General features: G+C 47.8%; 1 protein-coding gene across 2 annotated transcripts in view; it reads right to left on the bottom strand.

The window, feature by feature from the left end:
* Positions 1 to 21,064, bottom strand: part of SKIC3 (SKI3 subunit of superkiller complex) — a 269,270-nt gene that overhangs the window by 171,048 nt on the left and 77,158 nt on the right. For both annotated transcript variants that reach the window (XM_075325084.1, XM_075325085.1), the window contains exons 9-12: positions 12,311 to 12,451; positions 10,257 to 10,358; positions 10,037 to 10,176; positions 2,535 to 2,621 (exon numbers count right to left, since the gene is read on the bottom strand). In XM_075325084.1, coding sequence (XP_075181199.1) covers positions 2,535 to 2,621; positions 10,037 to 10,176; positions 10,257 to 10,358; positions 12,311 to 12,451 — 470 coding nt within the window. The remainder of the gene's footprint in view (positions 1 to 2,534; positions 2,622 to 10,036; positions 10,177 to 10,256; positions 10,359 to 12,310; positions 12,452 to 21,064) is intronic.

Raw genomic sequence — 21,064 nt, 5'->3', positions numbered from 1 at the left:
CGCACCTATGAAAATGTGCGGATTCCGGGGGAAAGCTGCGGATTTTGGTGCAGAAAAATCCGCAGATACAGAGTCCCGTGGGCACATAGCCTTAGATGTCTACATCTGTGATGGTGACTGGTTCTTGATCTGGGTGGTTATTGTGTTTCATTCTCAGATCTTGCAGCCACTTTGCATCGGTGTTGTGTGTTTTTTCCTTCTCCCATACGTCCCTCCTGTATTGTTCAGTCTCTGCTATCGGTGGAATTGCTGCTACTGTGCTGTTACTCTACAGCTGGGAATACACCTTGGATGGTCCTTTGGAGAACAGGGCATTTATCCTCTTGGCCTCAGCTTCTCTAGTGTATCTCCCTAGTCTTGCAGCCAGTGCTGTAAGCCTTTGTTTTGCAGTCTCTAGGGCATCAGATGGAGTTAGGCCTTTGAACTTGTTCAGCTTGGTCTTATTCATGATCTTTACACCCTTCTGTTAGTAGTCTGACTTCTCTTCGTGTCACCTTGATTTTTGCCTCCAGTCTTCTTTTTCATGGTGGGCACGCGCTTCTGTTCCTTTTGTTGGTATAGCCAAGCATTTCCAGGATTACTGAGCCAGTGGCATAGATCAGTTTATTAGTTTGTGTTATGGTAGTGGTAGGTATTTCAATGGGTTGTAGGATGGATCAGGATTTTCAGGGGGTTGCACATGTTCTTCCAGGTCTTCCTGTGGTGTGGATATGCAGTGCAGTCGATCTATCTCAAGTTGTGATAATAGCTTTCTCTTTATGATATTGAAGCGTTGGGTGACTAGTTGTTTCTCAGTCAATGGACATTCAGGTCTTGTATCTGTGGCGCCCCTGATCCGGTCAGGCACCACTGAGTACTGCACCCATGCTGGGACAGTACTTCCAGGTAATCCTAAGGGCCAGAACGAGGTGTGTACGCACAGACACATAGCAACCAGGTCTCCCACACCTCTAGAGGGGACCCTTGGGTAGTCTCTAGAGGGGGCTAGCTTTCAAATCTTTTCAAGAAGTGGAGCGGAGGGGCTGGGAGCTAAAGTGCAGAGGCTGAAAGGAAAGGAGTGGAGCGAGCCAGTCTGGTAGTGGTGAGCGGCGGTTGCTAGAAGACGCAGATGTGTGCTCACGCTAGTCAGACCCTGCGCGGTGTAGTAACAGTTGGCGAGGGAGAACGGTCACCGAGGAGTCAGAGAAAGAGGTGCTCCTAGTGACTAGGCACGTACGGGGACAGGTCCCTAGAGCAGACTCCAGTTTAACTATCTGCTAAACCTGCCGGTGAGGGGAACTACAAGTACCTCACCAACCACACAGAGTCCAAGCCTCAGCAGCAACGCAGGGACCCATAGGGAGACAGAGCTTGAAGCCATTTCACCTGGTCCACGCTGCCGGCAAACGGGCCAAATACAGGGGAGAAAAGGCAGTAGTGACTCCCTGGATAGACTCCCACGATACTTCAGGTCAGGGGGTTATCCGAACACAATGTGCTAGGAAGGTGAGCTAACTGGTCACCCTCAGACTGGCCCGAAGGAACCCCTGGTCCTACCTGGTTACTCACAGCAACGCCCAGGTCAGCTCACAGCAACAACATCTGAGTGAGTAAAAACGAGTTAAAAGACTTTTGGACTCTGCTTGTATTTTTCCGGGACCTGCTACCTTACACACCTGAGCCCCTGGAGCCTGCCTCACTCACGGGAGGCTACAACATCTGACTGCAGACTCCATCAGCCCTAGATGCTCATAAAAACTGCAGTGGCGGTCATCCATATCCCTGACCGCAAGCCGTGAGTGGCGTCACGACACATAACAAATCTGACATACCTGTTTGCCATAGACAGAAGAAGACTCTGTGGCGTCCCTGAAGCTGGGTTGGTATCCCTTGGGCGACACATATCCATCCATAGTTTCCTCATACACTTTATGTATCCTCTTTCATTTGGTCTGCTGTTGTAGTAGCATTTTATCAGATCCAGGTTCTCTTGCCCTGTCCATGTATGGTTTGTTCCAGTAGCCCATTTATCATCAGGTTGTCCTGGTTCCTCAACATCTGAGGCGGACCTTGGTAATTCGGGCGACGTCCGAGCCGGCATGACTCTCTGTTCGTGACACTCTCATGCTTATTGAGGTAGGCATTAGTGTTAGGGGTCTTGCCTAAGGACCCCTACTGGTATACTGGTGGATGTGCAATTAACCACTATGCTATAACAGCCACCGGAAGGTAGGTATTATAGTGTTAGGAGGCTTTTTCCCAAGGTATATGGTAATTTTTTTTCATATATATATATATATATATATATATATATATATATATATATATATATATATATATATATATATATATATTATATATATATATATATATATTATATATATATATATATATATATATATTTATTTTTCCACATGGCGGGGCCAGGATATTTGAGCCCCAGTCTCCCATGTTGGAGGCAGTGCACTTAACCACTACACTATACCAGCCACTACATACACATTATATAAGTTTAGCAACTATTCAGATGTTATAAATATTGTCACTCCACATACCTTTGATGCTTCTTCTAAAGATCCCTTCTTTAAATATACCTGGCCTTTCAGGGCGATGAGCACCAGGTTATCATTTATATTGGAAATCTGAAAAAAAAGGGACACAGTTAATCCCTATAAACCTATGACCGTTACATACACTAAACTGGCTGCAGTATTTATAGGGGTTGTCCACTGCTTTTATATTAATCACCTAAAGTATCATTAGCTTATCAGTGAATGTTGGACCCCCTACTTATCTATATATATAATTGCCTTATTCTGTCTGTCTGTCTGTCTTGCTCCAAAATTGTGTCCTTACGGTGACACAAAGCGGATTGGCCGCTGGCCTCGCCATGGCCCCGCCCCCCCGCACGGATTGGTCGCTCGCCCTGGCTCCCCCCCACACGGATTGGCCGGCCGCTCGCACAGGCTCCGCCCCCCACACGGATTGGCCTCTCGCCCCGGCACCCTGCACGTATTGGCAACTCAGCCACGCCCCGCCCCCCTCACGCAATGCACGCTCGCTCTGGCCCCGCCCCCCGGCACGCATCCCCCGAACTGATACGGAGACACGACTCCCAGGTGAGTACTGTACCCCTGGGAGCCCACACCAGCATACGCCGCCAACCCAGCCGACACAAACCCTCGCATTGCTGGGGTTTGCCGCCGTATGCTGGTGTGGGCTCCCGTGCGAGTGGGGGACGGGATGCGCTGGTAACCATGGTAGCATAGTTACCAGCGCATCAAGGTCCTGCAGCGGCGGAACATCCACACGCACACACATAACAACAGACACACACACACACACACACACACACACACACACACATCAGATCACACTCACTCTCACACACACCTCACACACACATCAGATCGCATCCACACACTCACAGCATCCGGAGATATCGCTTGCTTCTCGGCCGCGATACTGTGCTGCAGTGAGCTTCCAGGACCTGCCGGAGGATCACATGGCCAGAAGCATGTGGTATCTCCGGATGTTGTGAGTGAGCGCGTATGTGCAATATCGTCAATGTGTGTGTGCGTGAGTGTATGCGATCGGGTGGGTGTGAGTGTATGCGATCGGGTGGGTGTGAGTGTATACGATCGGGTGTGTGTGAGTGTATGCGATCGGGTGGGTGTGAGTGTATGCGATCGGGTGTGTGTGAGTGTATGCGATCGGGTGGGTGTGAGTGTATGCGATCGGGTGGGTGTGTGTGTGTGTGAGTGTATGCGATCGGATCTGTGAGTGTCGGCAGAGGAGCACGGCGTGCTGGAGGAGGCTGGGAGGAGAGAGGCTGATCCTGGGGAAGGCTGGGAGGAGGAGGCTGATGTTGGGGGAGGCTGGGAGGGTGTAGGCTGATGCTGGGGGAGGCTGATGCTGGGGGAGGCTGGGAGGAGAGAGGCTGATGCTGGGGGAGGCTGATGCTGGGGGTGGCTGGGATGAGAGAGGCTGATGCTGGGGGAGGCTGATGCTGGGGGAGGCTGGAAGGAGAGAGGCTGATGCTGGGGGAGGCTGATGTTGGGGGAGGCTGGGAGGGTGTAGGCTGATGCTGGGGGAGGCTGATGCTGGGGGAGGCTGGGAGGAGAGAGGCTGATGCTGGGGGAGGCTGATGCTGGGGGAGGCTGGAAGGAGAGAGGCTGATGCTGGGGGAGGCTGGGAGGGGGAGGCTGATGCTAGGGGAGGCTGATGTTGGGGGAGGCTGGGAGGGTGTAGGCTGATGCTGGGGGAGGCTGATGCTGGAGGAGGCTGGGAGGAGAGAGGCTGATGCTGGGGGAGGCTGATGCTGGGGGAGGCTGGAAGGAGAGAGGCTGATGCTGGGGGAGGCTGATGCTGGGAGAGGCTGGGAGGGGGAGGCTGATGCTGGGGGAGGCTGGGAGGAGAGAGGCTGATGCTGGGGGAGGCTGATGCTGGGGGAGGCTGGAAGGAGAGAGGCTGATGCTGGGGGAGGCTGGGAGGGGGAGGCTGATGCTAGGGGAGGCTGGGAGGAGAGAGGCTGATGCCGGAGGAGGCTGGGAGGAGAGAGGCTGATGCTGGGGGAGGCTGGAAGGAGAGAGGCTGATGCTGGGGGAGGCTGGGAGGGGGAGGCTGATACTGGGGGAGGCTGGGAGGAGGGAGGCTGGGAGGAGAGAGGCTGATGCTGGGGGAGGCTGATGCTGGGGGAGGCTGGAAGGAGAGAGGCTGATGCTGGGGCAGGCTGATGCTGAGGGAGGCTGGGAGGTGGAGGCTGATGCTGGGGAAGGCTGGGAAGAGGAAGGCTGGGAGGAGAGAGGCTGATCCTGGGGAAGGCTGGGAGGAAGGAGGCTGGGAGGAGAGAGGCTGATGCTGGGGGAGGCTGATGCTGGGGGAGGCTGGAAGGAGAGAGGCTGATGCTGGGGGAGGCTGATGCTGGGGGAGGCTGGGAGGGGGAGGCTGGGAGGAGAGAGGCTGATGCTGGGGGAGGCTGGGAGGAAGGAGGCTGGGAGGGGGGAGGCTGAGAGAAGAGAGGCTGATGCTGGGGGAGGCTGAGGCTGGGAGGAGAGAGGCTGATGCTGGGGACAGAGAGACTGATGCTTGGAGGAGAGAGGCTGATGCTGGGAGGAGAGAGGCTGATGCTGGGAGGAGAGAGGCTGATGCTGGGAGGAGAGAGGCTGATGTTGGGAGGAGAGAGGCTGATGCTGGGAGGAGAGGGGCTGATGCTGGGAGGAGAGAGGCTGATGCTGGGGGCAGAGAGGCTGATGCTGGTGCAGCATGGGGGATGGAGCACGATGGGGAGTGCGCAGCATGGGGGATGGAGCACGTTTGGGAGTGCGCAGCATGGCGGATGGAGCACGTTTGGGACTGCGCAGCATGGCGGATGGACCACGTTTGCAGCATGGCGGATGGCGCATGTTTGGGAGTGCGCAGCATGGCGGATGGAGCACGTTTGGGAGTGCGCAGCATGGCGGATGGAGCACGTTTGGGAGTGCGCAGCATGGCGGATGGACCACGTTTGGGAGTGCGCAGCATGGCGGATGGAGCACGTTTGTGAGTGCGCAGCATGGCGGATGGAGCACGATGGGGGGTACGCAGCATGGGGGATGGAGCACGATGGGAGGTGCACACCTCCCCCCAACACACACACACACACACACACACAACACACCACACACACACTGGGAACCACAAACACCGCCCTACACAGACACCCACACACACAGACAACACTGCACACACACAACACCCAACACACAAACACCGCGGCATACATAAATATACGCACATACCACGCAACACACACACATTGCACAAAACATACCTCCCCCCAAAACACACACATCACACCTACACAAACCGCGCAACACACACACACACGCTACAGACACACAGCGCTCCACAAACAATGCAACACACATACAACACCGCTCTCACCCCCCGTCACACCCAGACAACACCCAGAACATGTACAGCCCCTACACAAACACTTGGTAACTACACACAACAACATATATATATAACAAAAATCATACATTAACTACACAATACGTAAATTCTAGAATACCCGATGCGTAGAATCGGGCCACCTTCTAGTCTTATATTAATTACGTACCTAAAGGATAGGTCTGTTATAGCTGTTCTGCTCTCACCCAAATACAATAAATATAAAAGTAGTAGACAAACTGTCATTTATCCCCCCCCAAAAAATGCTATGTATAAATATGAAAGACATTGGGGTTTGTTTCTGGATACAGCAGGACTCCCGGACTTGAGTGATGGAACAGCATTCAATTCATTTGCAATTGTCCTCATAATATCGTACATAGGCCAAATTGTATACACATAGGTTGACCATTTGATCTAATTACAAATCTTCAGCTACTTGCTGTTTGATATGACTGATGCTAATGTATATGTTCTGACTGTATTCACAAACTTTGGTAATGTGCATCACATCTGGATGTAGGAAGTTGTGCCGCAACAGTCTTTGGTTATGTTTTATAATCCAAACCAAAGGCAGAAGAAAAAGTCTAGCTGTCAGACTTCTTCTTTATGCAGCATATGCTAGTGCTATCAGAGTATCAGATGCGAGTAGCCCAAAATGAGTATCAGATAAGAGTGCACAAAAAAAATAAATCGCAGAGATCATCCATGTAGCTTCCGGTTTTTATGGACACATTGCCAACATTATCATAGGAAACTGTATTTGATTATGTACTTTTTAAAATGTTGATGTATAAAAATGGACAAAGAGATCCCACTTGGACAGAAAGGAAAAATGGATGGCAATACGAATGAAAATATGCTCATTTGCCTTAATCTGAAGAACGTTAACAAGTCTAAAGAGCTATTTATTCATGCCAGAGTAAATGGATCACATACAAGATTAGTATGATATTTCCATCCTTGGAAATTGTAACCTTTTCTTATAACAAAGCATCAAATCCTGTATAATGCTTGTCCAGATTAATTAAACAGAAAAAGCATAAATATTATATATATATATATATATATATATATATATATATATATATATATATATATATATATATATATATAGAGAGAGAGAGAGAGAGAGAGAGAGAATGAGAGAGAGAGAGAGATATCTATATATATAATTGCCTTATTCTGTCTGTCTGTCTGTCTTGCTCCAAAATTGTGTCCTTATGGTGACACAAAGCTGATTGGCCGCTGGGCTCGCCATGGCCCCGCCCCCTCGCACGGATTGGCCGCTCGCCCAGGCAACTCGCCCACGCCCCGCCCCCCTCACGCAATGCACACTCGCTCTGGCCCCGCCCCCCGCATGCATTTCCCGAACCGACCGACACGGAGCCACGACTCCCAGGTGAGTACTGTACCCCCGGGGGCCCACATCAGCGTACGCCGCCAACACAGCCGACACAAACCCTTGCATTGCTGGGGTTGCCGCCGTATGCTGGTGTGGGCTCCCGTGCGAGCGGGGGACGGGATACGCTGGTAACCATGGTAGCATAGTTACCAGCGCATCAAGGTCCTGCAGCGGCGGAACATACACACACGCACACACACACACACACACACACACACACACACACATCAGATCACACTCACTCTCACACACACATCACATCGCATCCACACACTCACAACATCCTGGGATATCGCTTGCTTCTCGGCGGCGATACTGTGCAGTGAACTTCCAGGACCTGCCGGAGGATCACATGGCCAGAAGCATGTGGTATCTCCGGATGTTGTGAGTGTGAGCGCGTATGTGCAATATCGTCAATGTGTGTGTGCGTGAGTGTATGCGATCGGGTGTGTGTGAGTGTATGCGATCGGGTGTGTGTGAGTGTATGCGATCGGGTGTGTGTGAGTGTACGCGATCAGGTGTGTGTGAGTGTGTGTGTGTATGCGATCGGATCTGTGTCGGCAGAGGAGCACGGCGTGCTGGAGGAGGCTGGGAGGAGAGAGGCTGATCCTGGGGAAGGCTGGGAGGGGGAGGCTGAGAGAAGAGAGCCTGATGCTGGGGTAGGCTGGGAGGAGAGAGGCTGATGCTGGGGACAGAAAAGGCTGATGCTGGGAGGAGAGAGCCTGATGCTGGGAGGAGAGAGGCTGATGCTGGGAGGAAAGAGGCTGATCCTGGGGAAGGCTGGGAGGGGGAGGCTGAGAGAAGAGAGGCTGATGCTGGGGGACGCTGAGGCTGGGGTAGGCTGGGAGGAGAGAGGCTGATGCTAGGGACAGAAAAGGCTGATGCTGGGAGGAGAGAGGCTGATGCTGGGAGGAGAGAGGCTGATGCTGGGAGGAGAGAGGCTGATGCTGGGAGGAGAGAGGCTGATGCTGCGGGCAGAGAGACTGATGCTGCGGGCAGAGAGGCTGATGCTGGTGCAGCATGGGGGATGGAGCACGATGGGGGTGCGCAGCATGGGGGATGGAGCACGATGGGGAGTGCGCAGCATGGGGGATGGAGCACGTTTGGGAGTGCGCAGCATGGCGGATGGACCACGTTTGGGAGTGCGCAGCATGGGGGATGGAGCACGTTTGGGAGTGCGCAGCATGGCGGATGGACCACGTTTGGGAGTGCGCAGCATGGGGGATGGAGCACGTTTGGGAGTGCGCAGCATGGCGGATGGAGCACGTTTGGGAGTGCGCAGCATGGCGGATGGAGCACGTTTGGGAGTGCGCAGCATGGCGGATGGACCACGTTTGGGAGTGCGCAGCATGGCGGATGGACCACGTTTGGGAGTGCGCAGCATGGCGGATGGACCACGTTTGGGAGTGCGCAACATGGCGGATGGACCACGTTTGGGAGTGCGCAGCATGGCGGATGGACCACGTTTGGGAGTGCGCAGCATGGCGGATGGAGCACGTTTGGGAGTGCGCAGCATGGCGGATGGAGCACGTTTGGGAGTGCGCAGCATGGCGGATGGAGCACGTTTGGGAGTGCGCAGCATGGCGGATGGAGCACGTTTGGGAGTGCGCAGCATGGCGGATGGAGCACGTTTGGGAGTGCGCAGCATGGCGGATGGAGCACGTTTGGGAGTGCGCAGCATGGCGGATGGAGCACGTTTGGGAGTGCGCAGTATGGCGGATGGAGCACGTTTGGGAGTGCGCAGCATGGCGGATGGAGCACGATGGGGGGTGCGCAGCATGGCGGATGGAGCACGATGGGATGTGCACACCTCCCCCCAACACACACACACACACACGCGCACTGCACAACACACACACACACTGGGAACCACAAACACCGCCCTACACAGACACCCACACACACAGACAATGCTGCACACACACAACACCCAACACACAAACACCGCGGCATACATAAATATACGCACATACCGCACAATACACACATTGCACAAAACATACCTCCCCCCCAAAACACACAAACCGCGCAACACACACACACACACACAACGCTACAGACACACAGCGCTCCACAAACAACGCAACACACGCAACACACATACAACACCGCTCTCACCCCCCGCCACACCCAGACAACACCCAGAACATGTACAGCGCCCTACACAAACACTTGGTAAGTACACACAACAACATTTATATATATAACAAAAATCATACATGAACTACACAATACGTAAATTCTAGAATACCCGATGCGTAGAATCGGGCCACCTTCTAGTATATATATATATATATGTATATGTATATGTCTATATATATAGATAGATATTACATATTCAAGAAATTGCCACTCCAAAGCCACCTCTCCACTGATCTTTGCTGACTGAGCTGCAGCAGTGACAAAGAACCTACAGCATGTGACCGCTGCAGCCAGTCGGCTCAGACGTTTTTTGTCATCTACAGCAGCAAACTCTTTTATTACTGTACAGAGCTACAAAACTTTATCATATGTGATTTGTTTATACTATATTGTTTTTCTCTTTATCAACGATTACTATGAATAGAAATTTCTTGTTTCCATCCAGGCCAGTCCTGACTACGTGCACTTTACATATAGCTGGACATGCCAGAAAAGGTTGTGAACAAGAGCATTCCCATTCAGTAAAAGCATCAGAGGTGACTGCATGTACGAGGCACATATAACCTTATTTCATACCTGCTCCAGGATTTCCAGTATCTCGTCAGAGTGATCTTCATCTGTGCATTGCAGCAAAGCCTGTGCTTTCAGCCCAAGAGCTCGATCCTTCTGTTGAGTGTCCTCACGTGATAAATTATCCTGGGATAGAACTTTAATGGCTGAAGGAAGGAATAGATGAATTATTGACTAATGTGAAAGAAGAATATGTGTGATATAGACGCTAATATATACTCCCCACCTTGTTCACAGGAAAAAGCAGCCTTTTCATGCTTGTGTATCTTCAGCTGAGCTTGTGCAAGAAAGTACCACGCAATGGGACACGACTTCACGCCATGGACTCCTGGAGAAGCACAATACGTGTTTATCATTGCATATAGACGACCATCTTCATATTTGAATCATGTACAGCTTACATACAGTCATGGCAGAAAGTGTTGGCACTCTTGAACTTGACATTACTCCAGAAAATAAGTATTTCTCCCAAAAAATTATTGCAATTACACATGTGTTGTTATACACATTTATTTCCTTTCTGTTTATTGGAGCAATAAAAAAAAAAAAAAAGAAACAAAAAGGCAAACTGAACATAATTTTCACACAAACTCCCAAAATAGGCCACACAAAATTGTTGGTACATTTCAAATATTGTGGGCTAACAATTTTGTTTCATCATGTTATGCTCATTTAAGCTCACCTGTGGCAGGTAACAGGTGTGGGCAATATGAAAATCACACTTGAAACCAAATAAAAAGGGGAGACGTTGACTGAATCTTTGCATCGCTTGTCTGTGTATGCCCCATTAAGCATGGAGAACAGAAGGAGGAGCTTTTTTACTAGGACTGTCATATTTTGGAACATAAAGTGAAAACAAGTTATCTCCAATCCACAAGCTAAGTAATAACTAATAGATCAGTGGGGTCAGATTCCTGGGACCAGCACCAATTGGTAGAATAGGGAAGTTTTTATCCCTGTTGAAATGAAACAGCAGTGCACATGTGCGACTACCAGTCCATCCATTCCTTGTGGGGCTGCCAAGCACTGTTTCCAGCAGCCCCATAAAATATAAATGGAATGCAGGCTGTCCGGTGCATGATCTGCTCAACCATGATGTAATGGGGTTAAAGATGCTTATCGCATTCAGCAAGTTATCACTGGAGTACACTTTAAGGGTGTGTGTCCATGATCATGGTTCACGGCATTTTGGATGCAGTGTGTTTTCGCTGCATCCAAAACGTTGCGTTGTACAGCACAAGTAAAGTGGATGGGATTTATACAAATCCCATACCCACTGTGCTTGTTTTTCCCCGTGAATGTTCTCTGTAGGGAGAACAGAGAGAGATTGGGGTGGCCCGAACCCTGATTGTGGGTACAGGCCGCTGCAGTCTCCTGCGGAGAGCACTTTCGGCCCCACATGAGAGGACATGCTGCGCCCAGGTCACAGTATCTGTGGATCCTGGCCACGTAGCCTAAGGCCTTACATCACATTCCAAAAGTCGTGTTTTTCTTTCTTTTATAGTAGTGGTATAAGATCTGTCTCTTATAAGACTTGTTATATATATTTTATTGCCATCATTTTGTGAAGTTAAACATTTTCCTAACTTTATGGATTTGAATACAAGAGAAAGAAACAAAATGTAAAATTGTTTGTGGTTTGTTTTTTTCTTACTGTGTAATGTGGGGTATAATTAACAGGATAACTTTATTCTACAGTTCACCACCACCAGGGTAAGGGTGCGTGCCCATGATTAGTGTTCACAGCATTTTAAACGTAGCATGCTTCAGCTGCGTCTAAAACGTTGCGTTGTACAATACAAGCACAGTGGATGCGATTTATAAAAATCTTCTGCCCACTGTGCTTGTTTTTCCAGCCACAAACACTGACCTGCAGTGCAGCTTTCCAAACCACAGCATGTCAATTGTTTGCTGCAGAGCCGCAAGCATTCTCCGCAGGGAAAACAGAAGGGAGAGAATGAAACTGCCCGATCGTGGACATGAGCTGTGGTCTACTGCAGGGGAGACTCACGGCCCAGCAGGTCAGGATCCGCAGTATCCAGGACGCAGCGGGTCTTCATCGTGGTGGATACTATTTTTTTTGTATAACAAACACATTTTCATAGCCAACAAGAAATGTTTGTGTTGCTGCATTCCGAGAGTCTAAACTTTCTTCTTTTTCTTTCATCATGCCTATATGGTGCATGATTTGCAAGATGTCTTGTAGTTTTTCCGGTAGATATACTTAATTAACTTCACTCTACATGACTTGACATACTTAAAATGGAAATGTTACTTTACCTCGGGAAAGGTTTTCGGCTGCCAGATCATACTTTTTATCACGTAGGGCTTTAACACCTATTCCAATGAGACCAGGACCATTACTTGGCTCCATTTCAAGCAGTTTATTGAAACAATTGACTGCTTCTTCACTGACATCCCCTGCAATACAGCAACAGAAATAAATCAATATTATTTATTAACAATGGCATTTCATTTATTGGAATCAATGTATAAAGGCGTACCGGTATGTTCACACTTTTTTTCCCAGGAGGATTTGGAGCAAGTCGGCTCCGAAACCTGCCTGAAAAAGCGATAACAAAACGCTCAAAAGAATAAACTAGTCATTTCTAGGTAAAAAAAACAAAACAACAAAACACTTGCTTATCATGTGTTCAGTCTTTTGAGCATCTTATCAGATGCCAAGCAATTAAAAGAGGTGAGTGGAAGGGGTCTTTCATTCTGAAAATGTTCTATACCCAATGAAGAAATCTTGGCGAAATGCGCGTTGGGCATTCAAGGTAATACCTATAGAATAATCTTGTACACTTATTAGTAATCACCAGCTCTTCTGTCTTACCTGTGATTTTTTTAACCACATTATGGTTCATTTTTTATTTCACCTATTTCAGCCCTAGTTACTTTTCTAGACCAATTCAGGTTACTTACTTTTTTTCTACTAGGCTGATAATGTCACATTTGTACTTTACTATTACATATGTAATATTTTGTTGTCTTCAAAAGTCGGATATTACTGTATACCATTTTGATTCTCATGTTATTTTGTCCTTATTGCATATACATCATTAGCTATATCCTGTATCTTCTTTAGACGTTATGATGTTTTCACCTCTTACCACATATTTGTCATTTGACTGACTTTTTTAATGATAAATTTTCATTCAATGAAGTTTATTTTGTATTAAGTAGAATCACATATTGTAAGTTTGCATTTATATATTGTTTTGTGGTTGTGCTTTTTCCCCATATTTTCTGCACATTGTGTAAAGTGGCCCTATGGTTGGCTATGGTAGGTTTTTGAGGTTCCGCACATTACAAAACAAATCAAAGGGAAGGTTTAACATACACATGGGCATATTTTTGAAAGTTTGGTCAGTGTCACTGATTCTAAAACCACTAGCGGTTTCTTAATTGTTGAATGGAGTTAAACAAAAAAAAAAAAAAACAGTATAAGGCCCGTTTCACACATCCGGCATTTCGCCAGATCCGGCACGCACGCAGTACAGTACATTCATTTACAGTGGAAGCAGGACACCATGCGGTTGTGTGCTTCATGCACAACCGCATTTGTCCATGTGGTGTCGCGCTTTCACTGTAAATGAATGTACTGTACTGCATGCGTGCCGATGACCCAAAAACACAGGAAAACACATAAAATAATGGAAAAGTGCTCAAGAAATGACCAAAAAAACTAAAACAAAAAAAGATGCTCCAGGTTTACATAAATAAATAACATAAGTGAAAATGAGAGTTTCCTGAAGTGTCTTTGACTTGAAAAATGGATATTTTTGTTTGCTTGGAAAATAATATGGTGTGAATATACTCCAAAAGTGAGCCTAAATTCGTCTAAACACTGCTTTACAAAATATGAATACATAAAGTTCCACTAAAAATTGCATACGATTGTAGGTCTTTATGGGTTTTCCAGGACTATAATATTGCTAGGCTATCCCCAGGCCATTAATATCTGACTGTGTCACAGTGTGACATGTACATTTGGTTAAAGAGAAGAGGACTTAGTTGCAGTACCAGACACTGTCACAACCACAAGGATTGCACTGTCAGGTAAACACTGACTGGGAGAGTCCCAATACCTTTACTCAGCTAATCCATGTGGGTGCTGGGAATTGGACCACCATTGATCAGGTACTGACTGAGGAGAGGCCACCAATATTGCAGTCTGGCCTGGCAATGAGTCTCTTGACTCGACATCAACAGCCCCAAGGGCACAGATCTGGCTGCTGAGTTTATGTGAATAGACGCATGGTTGGGTCGGACATTGTATGTGCACTGGTACCATGAATGTTGAAAGTGTGAAACCAGGCTTAGGCCCAGGCCAATTATCTAGTGAGAATGACAGCTAGTCACCAATTGGCGGAAATCAGAGAAAATACTCCAGAATTAGTGTTGACTGGGGAATTGGGAAGTGGATTTTTAAAAAGACAAATCAGGAGGTTATTAGGTGTCAAATGATGACCTTACGGTAAACAGGACGTTTCCGAGAATTGAAGTAATAGTTTGTCACAGTGATGACGTGGACAAAGTATCATGTATGCAGCTAGCACTCCATCCTAATGGTTGGTTCGAAGATAACTCCATGACCTCTGCACCAGGAAAGAATATACAGCAGTACAGAAACATTGCTGTGTGTTATCAAATTTCACTGTAAAAGATTTATAAAAATAAAAAACAAAAATAAAAAACAAAAATCACCCTTTTTCTCTTACATGGTGTATTTTTGTAAATAAAAAAACCCCCACAGAAAATGATACAAAACAAAATACATGATTGGTACTGCTACACTGCAAACTCCATACAAATGTTATTTTTTCAATATTGTTTCTTTTGTTCTGCTTTCCAAAATACACAACCTGAACCAATGAAAATAAAATCATTTTGCCAAAATTAAGAAGCCCTCTCGCAACTCTGTTAAGGAAAATTAAATGCAAACATGTATGAATTGAAAAAAAAAAAAAAGATATTCCAGCACTTTTCATAAGAAAAAATATCCTTCTTTAGTCTTCAATCATTAAAATAATAAAACAGAGCAAGGCCGCATGGAGAAAGCCGGACTGCCAGGAGGAGGCAGCACTGAGCTACTGGAATCACAAGTGGAGAGTTTCTTAAAAAATCATAATCATTACCATAACAAACAACAAATAAAATCATTGAGTCACTTATATCTATATAAAGAACAATACAGTGGAACCTTGGATTACAAGCATAATTGGTTCCGGGGGTTAGCTCTTAAACCAAGTAAAGGCTGCTTTACACGCTGCGATATCGTTACCGATATCGCTAGCGTGGGTACCCACCCCCATCGGTTGTGCGACACGGGCAAATCGCTGCCCGTGCCGCACAACATCGCCCAGACCCGTCACACTACCTGCCTAGTGACGTCGCTGTAAGAAGGCCTGCGGAGACATCATCACATGTTTCTCAACGCTGGCAGGAAACTAGCCAGGTCTTTCACCGGGAAGGAACAACCACGGGAAGGGTAGTCTCCAGTCAAGGAGACCACCTATGCCAAACATGGTATCCATCCACAGACAGCCGTTTCGGGGTATTTGCCCCTCATCAGTGTGGAGTAGGAGTAGGCAATGTCCCACTAGCCAGATTCCTACTCCACACTGATGAGGGGCAAGTACCCCGAAACGGCTGTCTGTGGATGGATACCATGTTTGGCATAGGTGGTCTCCTTGACTGGAGACTGCCCTTCCCGTGGTTGTTCCTTCCCGGTGAAAGACCTGGCTAGTTTCCTGCCAGCGTTGAGAAACATGTGATGATGTCTCTGCAGGCCTTCTTGCTTTGAATATTTCCCAGGGGGCATTGCTCTAGAATCACTGCGTTGAGAAACACGTGATGGTGTCTCTGCAGTGGTGGATGTTGATCTCCCTAAGGTCAACCATCCTTGCTCACATAGTCTTTTACTAGGCAATGTCCCACTAGCCAGATTCCTACTCCACACTGATGAGGGGCAAATACCCCGAAACGGCTGTCTGTGGATGGATACCATGTTTGGCATAGGTGGTCTCCTTGACTGGAGACTGCCCTTCCAGTGGTTGTTCCTTCCCGGTGAAAGACCTGGCTAGTTTCCTGCCAGCGTTGAGAAACATGTGATGATGTCTCCGCAGGCCTTCTTGCTTTGAATATTTCCCAGGGGGCATTGCTCTAGAATCACTGCATTGAGAAACACGTGATGGTGTCTCCGCAGTGGTGGATGTTGATCTCCCTAAGGTCAACCATCCTTGCTCACATAGTGACGTCGCTGTGACCGGCGAACCGCCTCCTTTCTAAGGGGGCGGTTCGTTCAGCGTGACAGCGACGTCACTAAGCGGCCGCCCAATAGAAGCGGAGGGGCGGAGATGAGCGGGATGAACATCCCGCCCACCTCCTTCCTTCCGCATTGTAAGGAGAGCTTCCTCGTTCCTGCGGTGTCACACATAGCGATGTGTGCTGCCGCAGGAACGAGGAACAACTTCGTTACTGCTGCAGTAACGATATTTGAGAATGGACCCCCATGTCACCGGTGAGCGATTTTGCACGTTTTTGCGACGATGCAAAATCGCTCATAGGTGTCACATGCTACGGCATCGCTACAGCGACCGGATGTGCGTCGCAAAATCCGTGACCCCAACAAGATCGCTGTAGCGATCTCGTAGCGTGTAAAGCCCGCTTTACTCTTATATCACAGCAAATTTTCCCATAGGAAATAATTGAAATGCAGACAATTCGTTCCACAACCCAAAAATATTTGCTGTATTTATACAAACTTATTACAGTAATTCAAAATAATGTACTGTATTCATATAAAATTATTACAGTACACTGATACAAAATACTCTGCAGTAAAAAACATGTAAGGCTGCTTTCACACATCCGGATTTTTGCTCTGCGGCACAATACGGCGTTCTGCAGAAAAACCGCAACCGGCTTTTGTAACGCCGATTGCGGTTTTTTTTTGCATAGACTTACATTAGTGCCGTATTGTGCCGCAGGGGCTTGCGTTCGGTCCGTTTTTTGCCGCATGCGGCAGATTTAGCCGATGCGGCGGCCGGATCGAACGTTCCCTGCAACGTTTTTTGCTCCGGCAAAAAACACCGCATCGCGCCGCATCCGGCCGCTGCGGTGCATTTTTCAATGCATCCCTATGGAGGCCGGATGCGGCGCGATGCGGAAAAAAACGCATCCGGTCGTCGCATGCGTTTTTTTCCACTGCGCATGCTCAGTAGCATGCCGCAACCGGAAAAAACCGGACCGGCCGCATGTAAAAACTTATGCAAAGGATGCGGTGTTTTCGCCGCATCCGTTGCATAGTTTTCACAGCCGGATTGAGCCGCAGGGCTCAAACCGGATGTGTGAAAGTAGCCTAAAACAAATTAAACTGCACTGTAGCTTCCAATAGAATTGTTGGTGTGCGAGAGGTACAGTATAAGCAATGTGCTGTACTGGTTAGTAGAAAGAAATTACGATACTATATCCACAAATGCAAATTGATAGACATGCTATGTAGTATATACTGTACTGTACAATGGTACACTGTATACTGTATACAGTACATATGGACAGGAAGTTACCTCCAGAGCGGTTTAGAGTGCGGTGAAAGGACAGAACCCGTTGTGTGCACAGTGGGAATTTGCTCTTCTTGCAAAGCATTGCTCTTAAACCAAGTTACCAATTTTTAGAAAGCTTTGCTTGTGTTGCAAAATGCTCTCAAACCAAGTTACTCTTAAACCAAGGTTCCATTGTATATTAAAAGGGAACCTGTCAGGTCCATTATGCAACCAGAACCACAAGCAGTTCTGGTTGAATATCGCTATTCCCTGCCTAACTGTCCCTGTATACACTAGCATGGATAAAAAGATCTTTATAAAAAGTATTTCTAAAAGAACCTTTATGATATGTTAATTAGCGCAGGGACTAGTCGCAAGGGTGTTATTTCCCCTGACTAGTCTGCCCTCTTAGCATGTTAGTACACCCACAAGGGTGTACTAACATGCTATTCAATGCCTATTGCCCAGCGTCATCAGCGGTGACATGCATACATGTGTCTGTTATCACCGCCTCAGAAGCCGGGCATAGGATCAGAAGTGCCGGCGCTTCCGGTCATGTGCACAATGAAGCCGCGTGTATACATCCCGGCTTTAGAGCAGTTTAGTGCAAATGACCGGAAGTGTCGGGCAGTCTGATCATACACACTGACTCTAAGCCCGGCGTCTGAGTCGGTGACAATGGACATAAGTAAGCACGTCACTGATGATGACACTGGGCAATGGGCATTGAATAGCATGTTAGTATGCCCCTGTGGGCGTACTAACATGATAAGAGGGCGAACTAGTTGGGGGGAAAAACACCCTTGGACTAGTCCCTGCACTCATTAGCATATCATAAAGGATCTTTAGAAATACTTTTTCTAAAGATCTCTTTATCTTTGCTACTGGACGGTTAGGCAGGGATTAGCAATATGCACCCAGAACTGCTTGTGGTTCTGTGTGCATATTGCACCTGACAGGTTCCCTTTAATCAAATCTAAAGCCTGCTTTACACGCTGCAATGTATCTTACAATGTGTCGGCGGGGTCACGTCGTAAGTGACGCACATCCGGCATCGTATGGTACATTGCAGTGTGTAACAGGTACGTGCGATTGCGATTGAACGTTAAAACGTTCATCGCATACACATCGTACCTGTCTCTAGAATTGCACGTCAGATTGTTCATCGTACCCGGGGTAGCACACATCGCAGTGTGTGACACCCCGGGAACGATGCACAGATCTTACCTACGTCCTGCAGCTCCCGGCCCACAATGCGGAAGGAAGGAGGTGGGCGGGATGTTTACGTCCCACTCAGCTCCGCCCCTCCACTTCTATTGGCTGGCTGCCGTGTGACGTCGATGTGACGCCGAACGTCCCTCCCACTCCAGGAAGTGGACGTTCGCCGCCCACATCGAGGTCGTATGGACGGGTAAGTACGTGTGACGGGGGTTAATTGTTTGTGCAGCACATTCAACAAATTGAACGTGCCACACATACGATGGGGGCGTTTCAAAACGCATACGATATCGTATGCGAAATTGCAACGTGTAAAGCAGGTTTTAGAAAAAGAAAAAAAAATAAAACACACAATTGCTGAGTTGCTACTGTTCTCCATTGCCTGTGCAAAAAAAAAATAATAAAAAAAAAAAGGGATTAATTGGATTCATCAACATTCTCATAACAGTTAATATTCAGGCTAGTTAAGAAGCTCTAGCTGGCATTAGCAAACCTTTTAGATCAGTTTAATCCCTCATTAAAAACAACAGCATAATGGAGCAATAAAAACAGGATGAGACATCCTTAACTGAACGCCTCTAAGAGAATATGTAGTAAGCTGGCACTTGTTCCATCTGACAGCAACCGATACTATCCCATTAGCTAAAATTACTGATATCACTTAAGGCCGCTTTACACGCTGCGATATCATGACCGATATCGCTAGCGTGGGTACCCGCCCCCATCGCTTGTGCGACATGGGCAAATCGCTGCCTGTGGCGCACAACATCGCCCAGACCCGTCACACTACTTACCTGCCCTGTGACGTCGCTGTGACCGGTGAAACGCCTCCTTTCTAAGGGGGCGGTTTGTTCAGCGTCACAGCGACGTCACAGCAGCGTCACTGAACCGCCGCCCAATAGAAGCGAATATCCCGCCCACCTCCTTCCTTCCGCATTGCGGGCGGGAGGCAGGTAAGGAGAGGTTCCTTGTTCCTGTGGTGTCACGCGTACCGATGTGTGCTGCCACAGGAACGAGGAACAACTTCGTTACTGTTGCAGCAACGATATTAGAGAATGGACCCCCATGTCACCGATGAGCGATTTTGCACGTTTTTGCAACAATGTAAAATCGCTCAAAGGTGTCACACGCAACGGCATCGCTAAAGCGACCGGATGTGCGTCACAAATTCTGTGACCCCAACGAGATCGCTTGAGCGATGTCGCAGCGTCTAAAGCGGCCTTTAGCCAAAACGTTCTCTGAATCTATTCTTCATTAAAGGTCTTCTGGATATACCTGGATTTTCCTTAACCAAGAATCAGCAAAAACATTAGTGCATGCCCTCATCATCTCCCGCCTTGACTACTGCAATCCTGCTCTCTGGCCTCCCTTCCAACACTCTTGCACCCCTCCAATCTATAATAAACTCTGCGACCCGCCTAATCCACCTCTCCTCTCGCTACTCCCCAGCCTCGCCACTCTGCCAATCCCTTCACTGGCTTCCCATCGCCCAACGACTCCAGTTCAAAACATTAACCATGACATACAAAGCCATGCACAACTAGTCTCCTCCCTACATCTGTGACCTAGTCTCCCGGTACCTACCTGCACGCAACTTCAGATCCTCACAAGGTCTCCTTCTCTGCTCCTCTCTTATCTCCTCTTCCCACAATTGTGTACAAGATTTCTCCCGTGCATCCCCCATACTCTGGAATGCTCTACCTCGGCACATCAGACTTTCACCTACCGTGGAAAGCTTCAAGAGGAACCTCAAGACCCACCTCTTTCAACAAGCCTACAACCTACAATAGCCCTCAGTCCAGTAGACCACTGCGCAACCAGCTCTGTCCTGACCTATTGTACCATCACCCATTCCCTGTAGACTGTGAGCCCTCGCGGGCAGGGTCCTTTCTCCTCCTATACCAGTCTGTTTTGTACTGTTAATGATTGTTGTACGTATAGTATACCCTCTTTCACTTGTAAAGCGCCATGGAATAAATGGCGCTATAATAATAAATAATAATAATATATACGGTACATGCATATGAGTATGTACACAGTCATGGCCGAAAGTGTTAGGTCTCTTAAAATTGTTCCAGAAAATGAAGTATTTCTCCCAGAAAATGATTGCAATTACACATGTTTTGTTATGTACATGCTTATTTCCTTTGTGTGTTTAGGAATAACAACCAAAAAACTGAAAAGATAAAAAAAGCAAATTGGACAGAATTTCACACAAAACTCTAAAAATGGGAAGGACAGAATTGTTGCCACCTGTCTAAAA

Source organism: Anomaloglossus baeobatrachus, chromosome 1, assembly GCF_048569485.1.
Source record: "Anomaloglossus baeobatrachus isolate aAnoBae1 chromosome 1, aAnoBae1.hap1, whole genome shotgun sequence".
Lineage (NCBI taxonomy): Eukaryota > Metazoa > Chordata > Amphibia > Anura > Aromobatidae > Anomaloglossus > Anomaloglossus baeobatrachus.
Note: the sequence above shows the minus strand (reverse complement) of the source record. Positions and strands in the feature narration are given on the sequence as shown.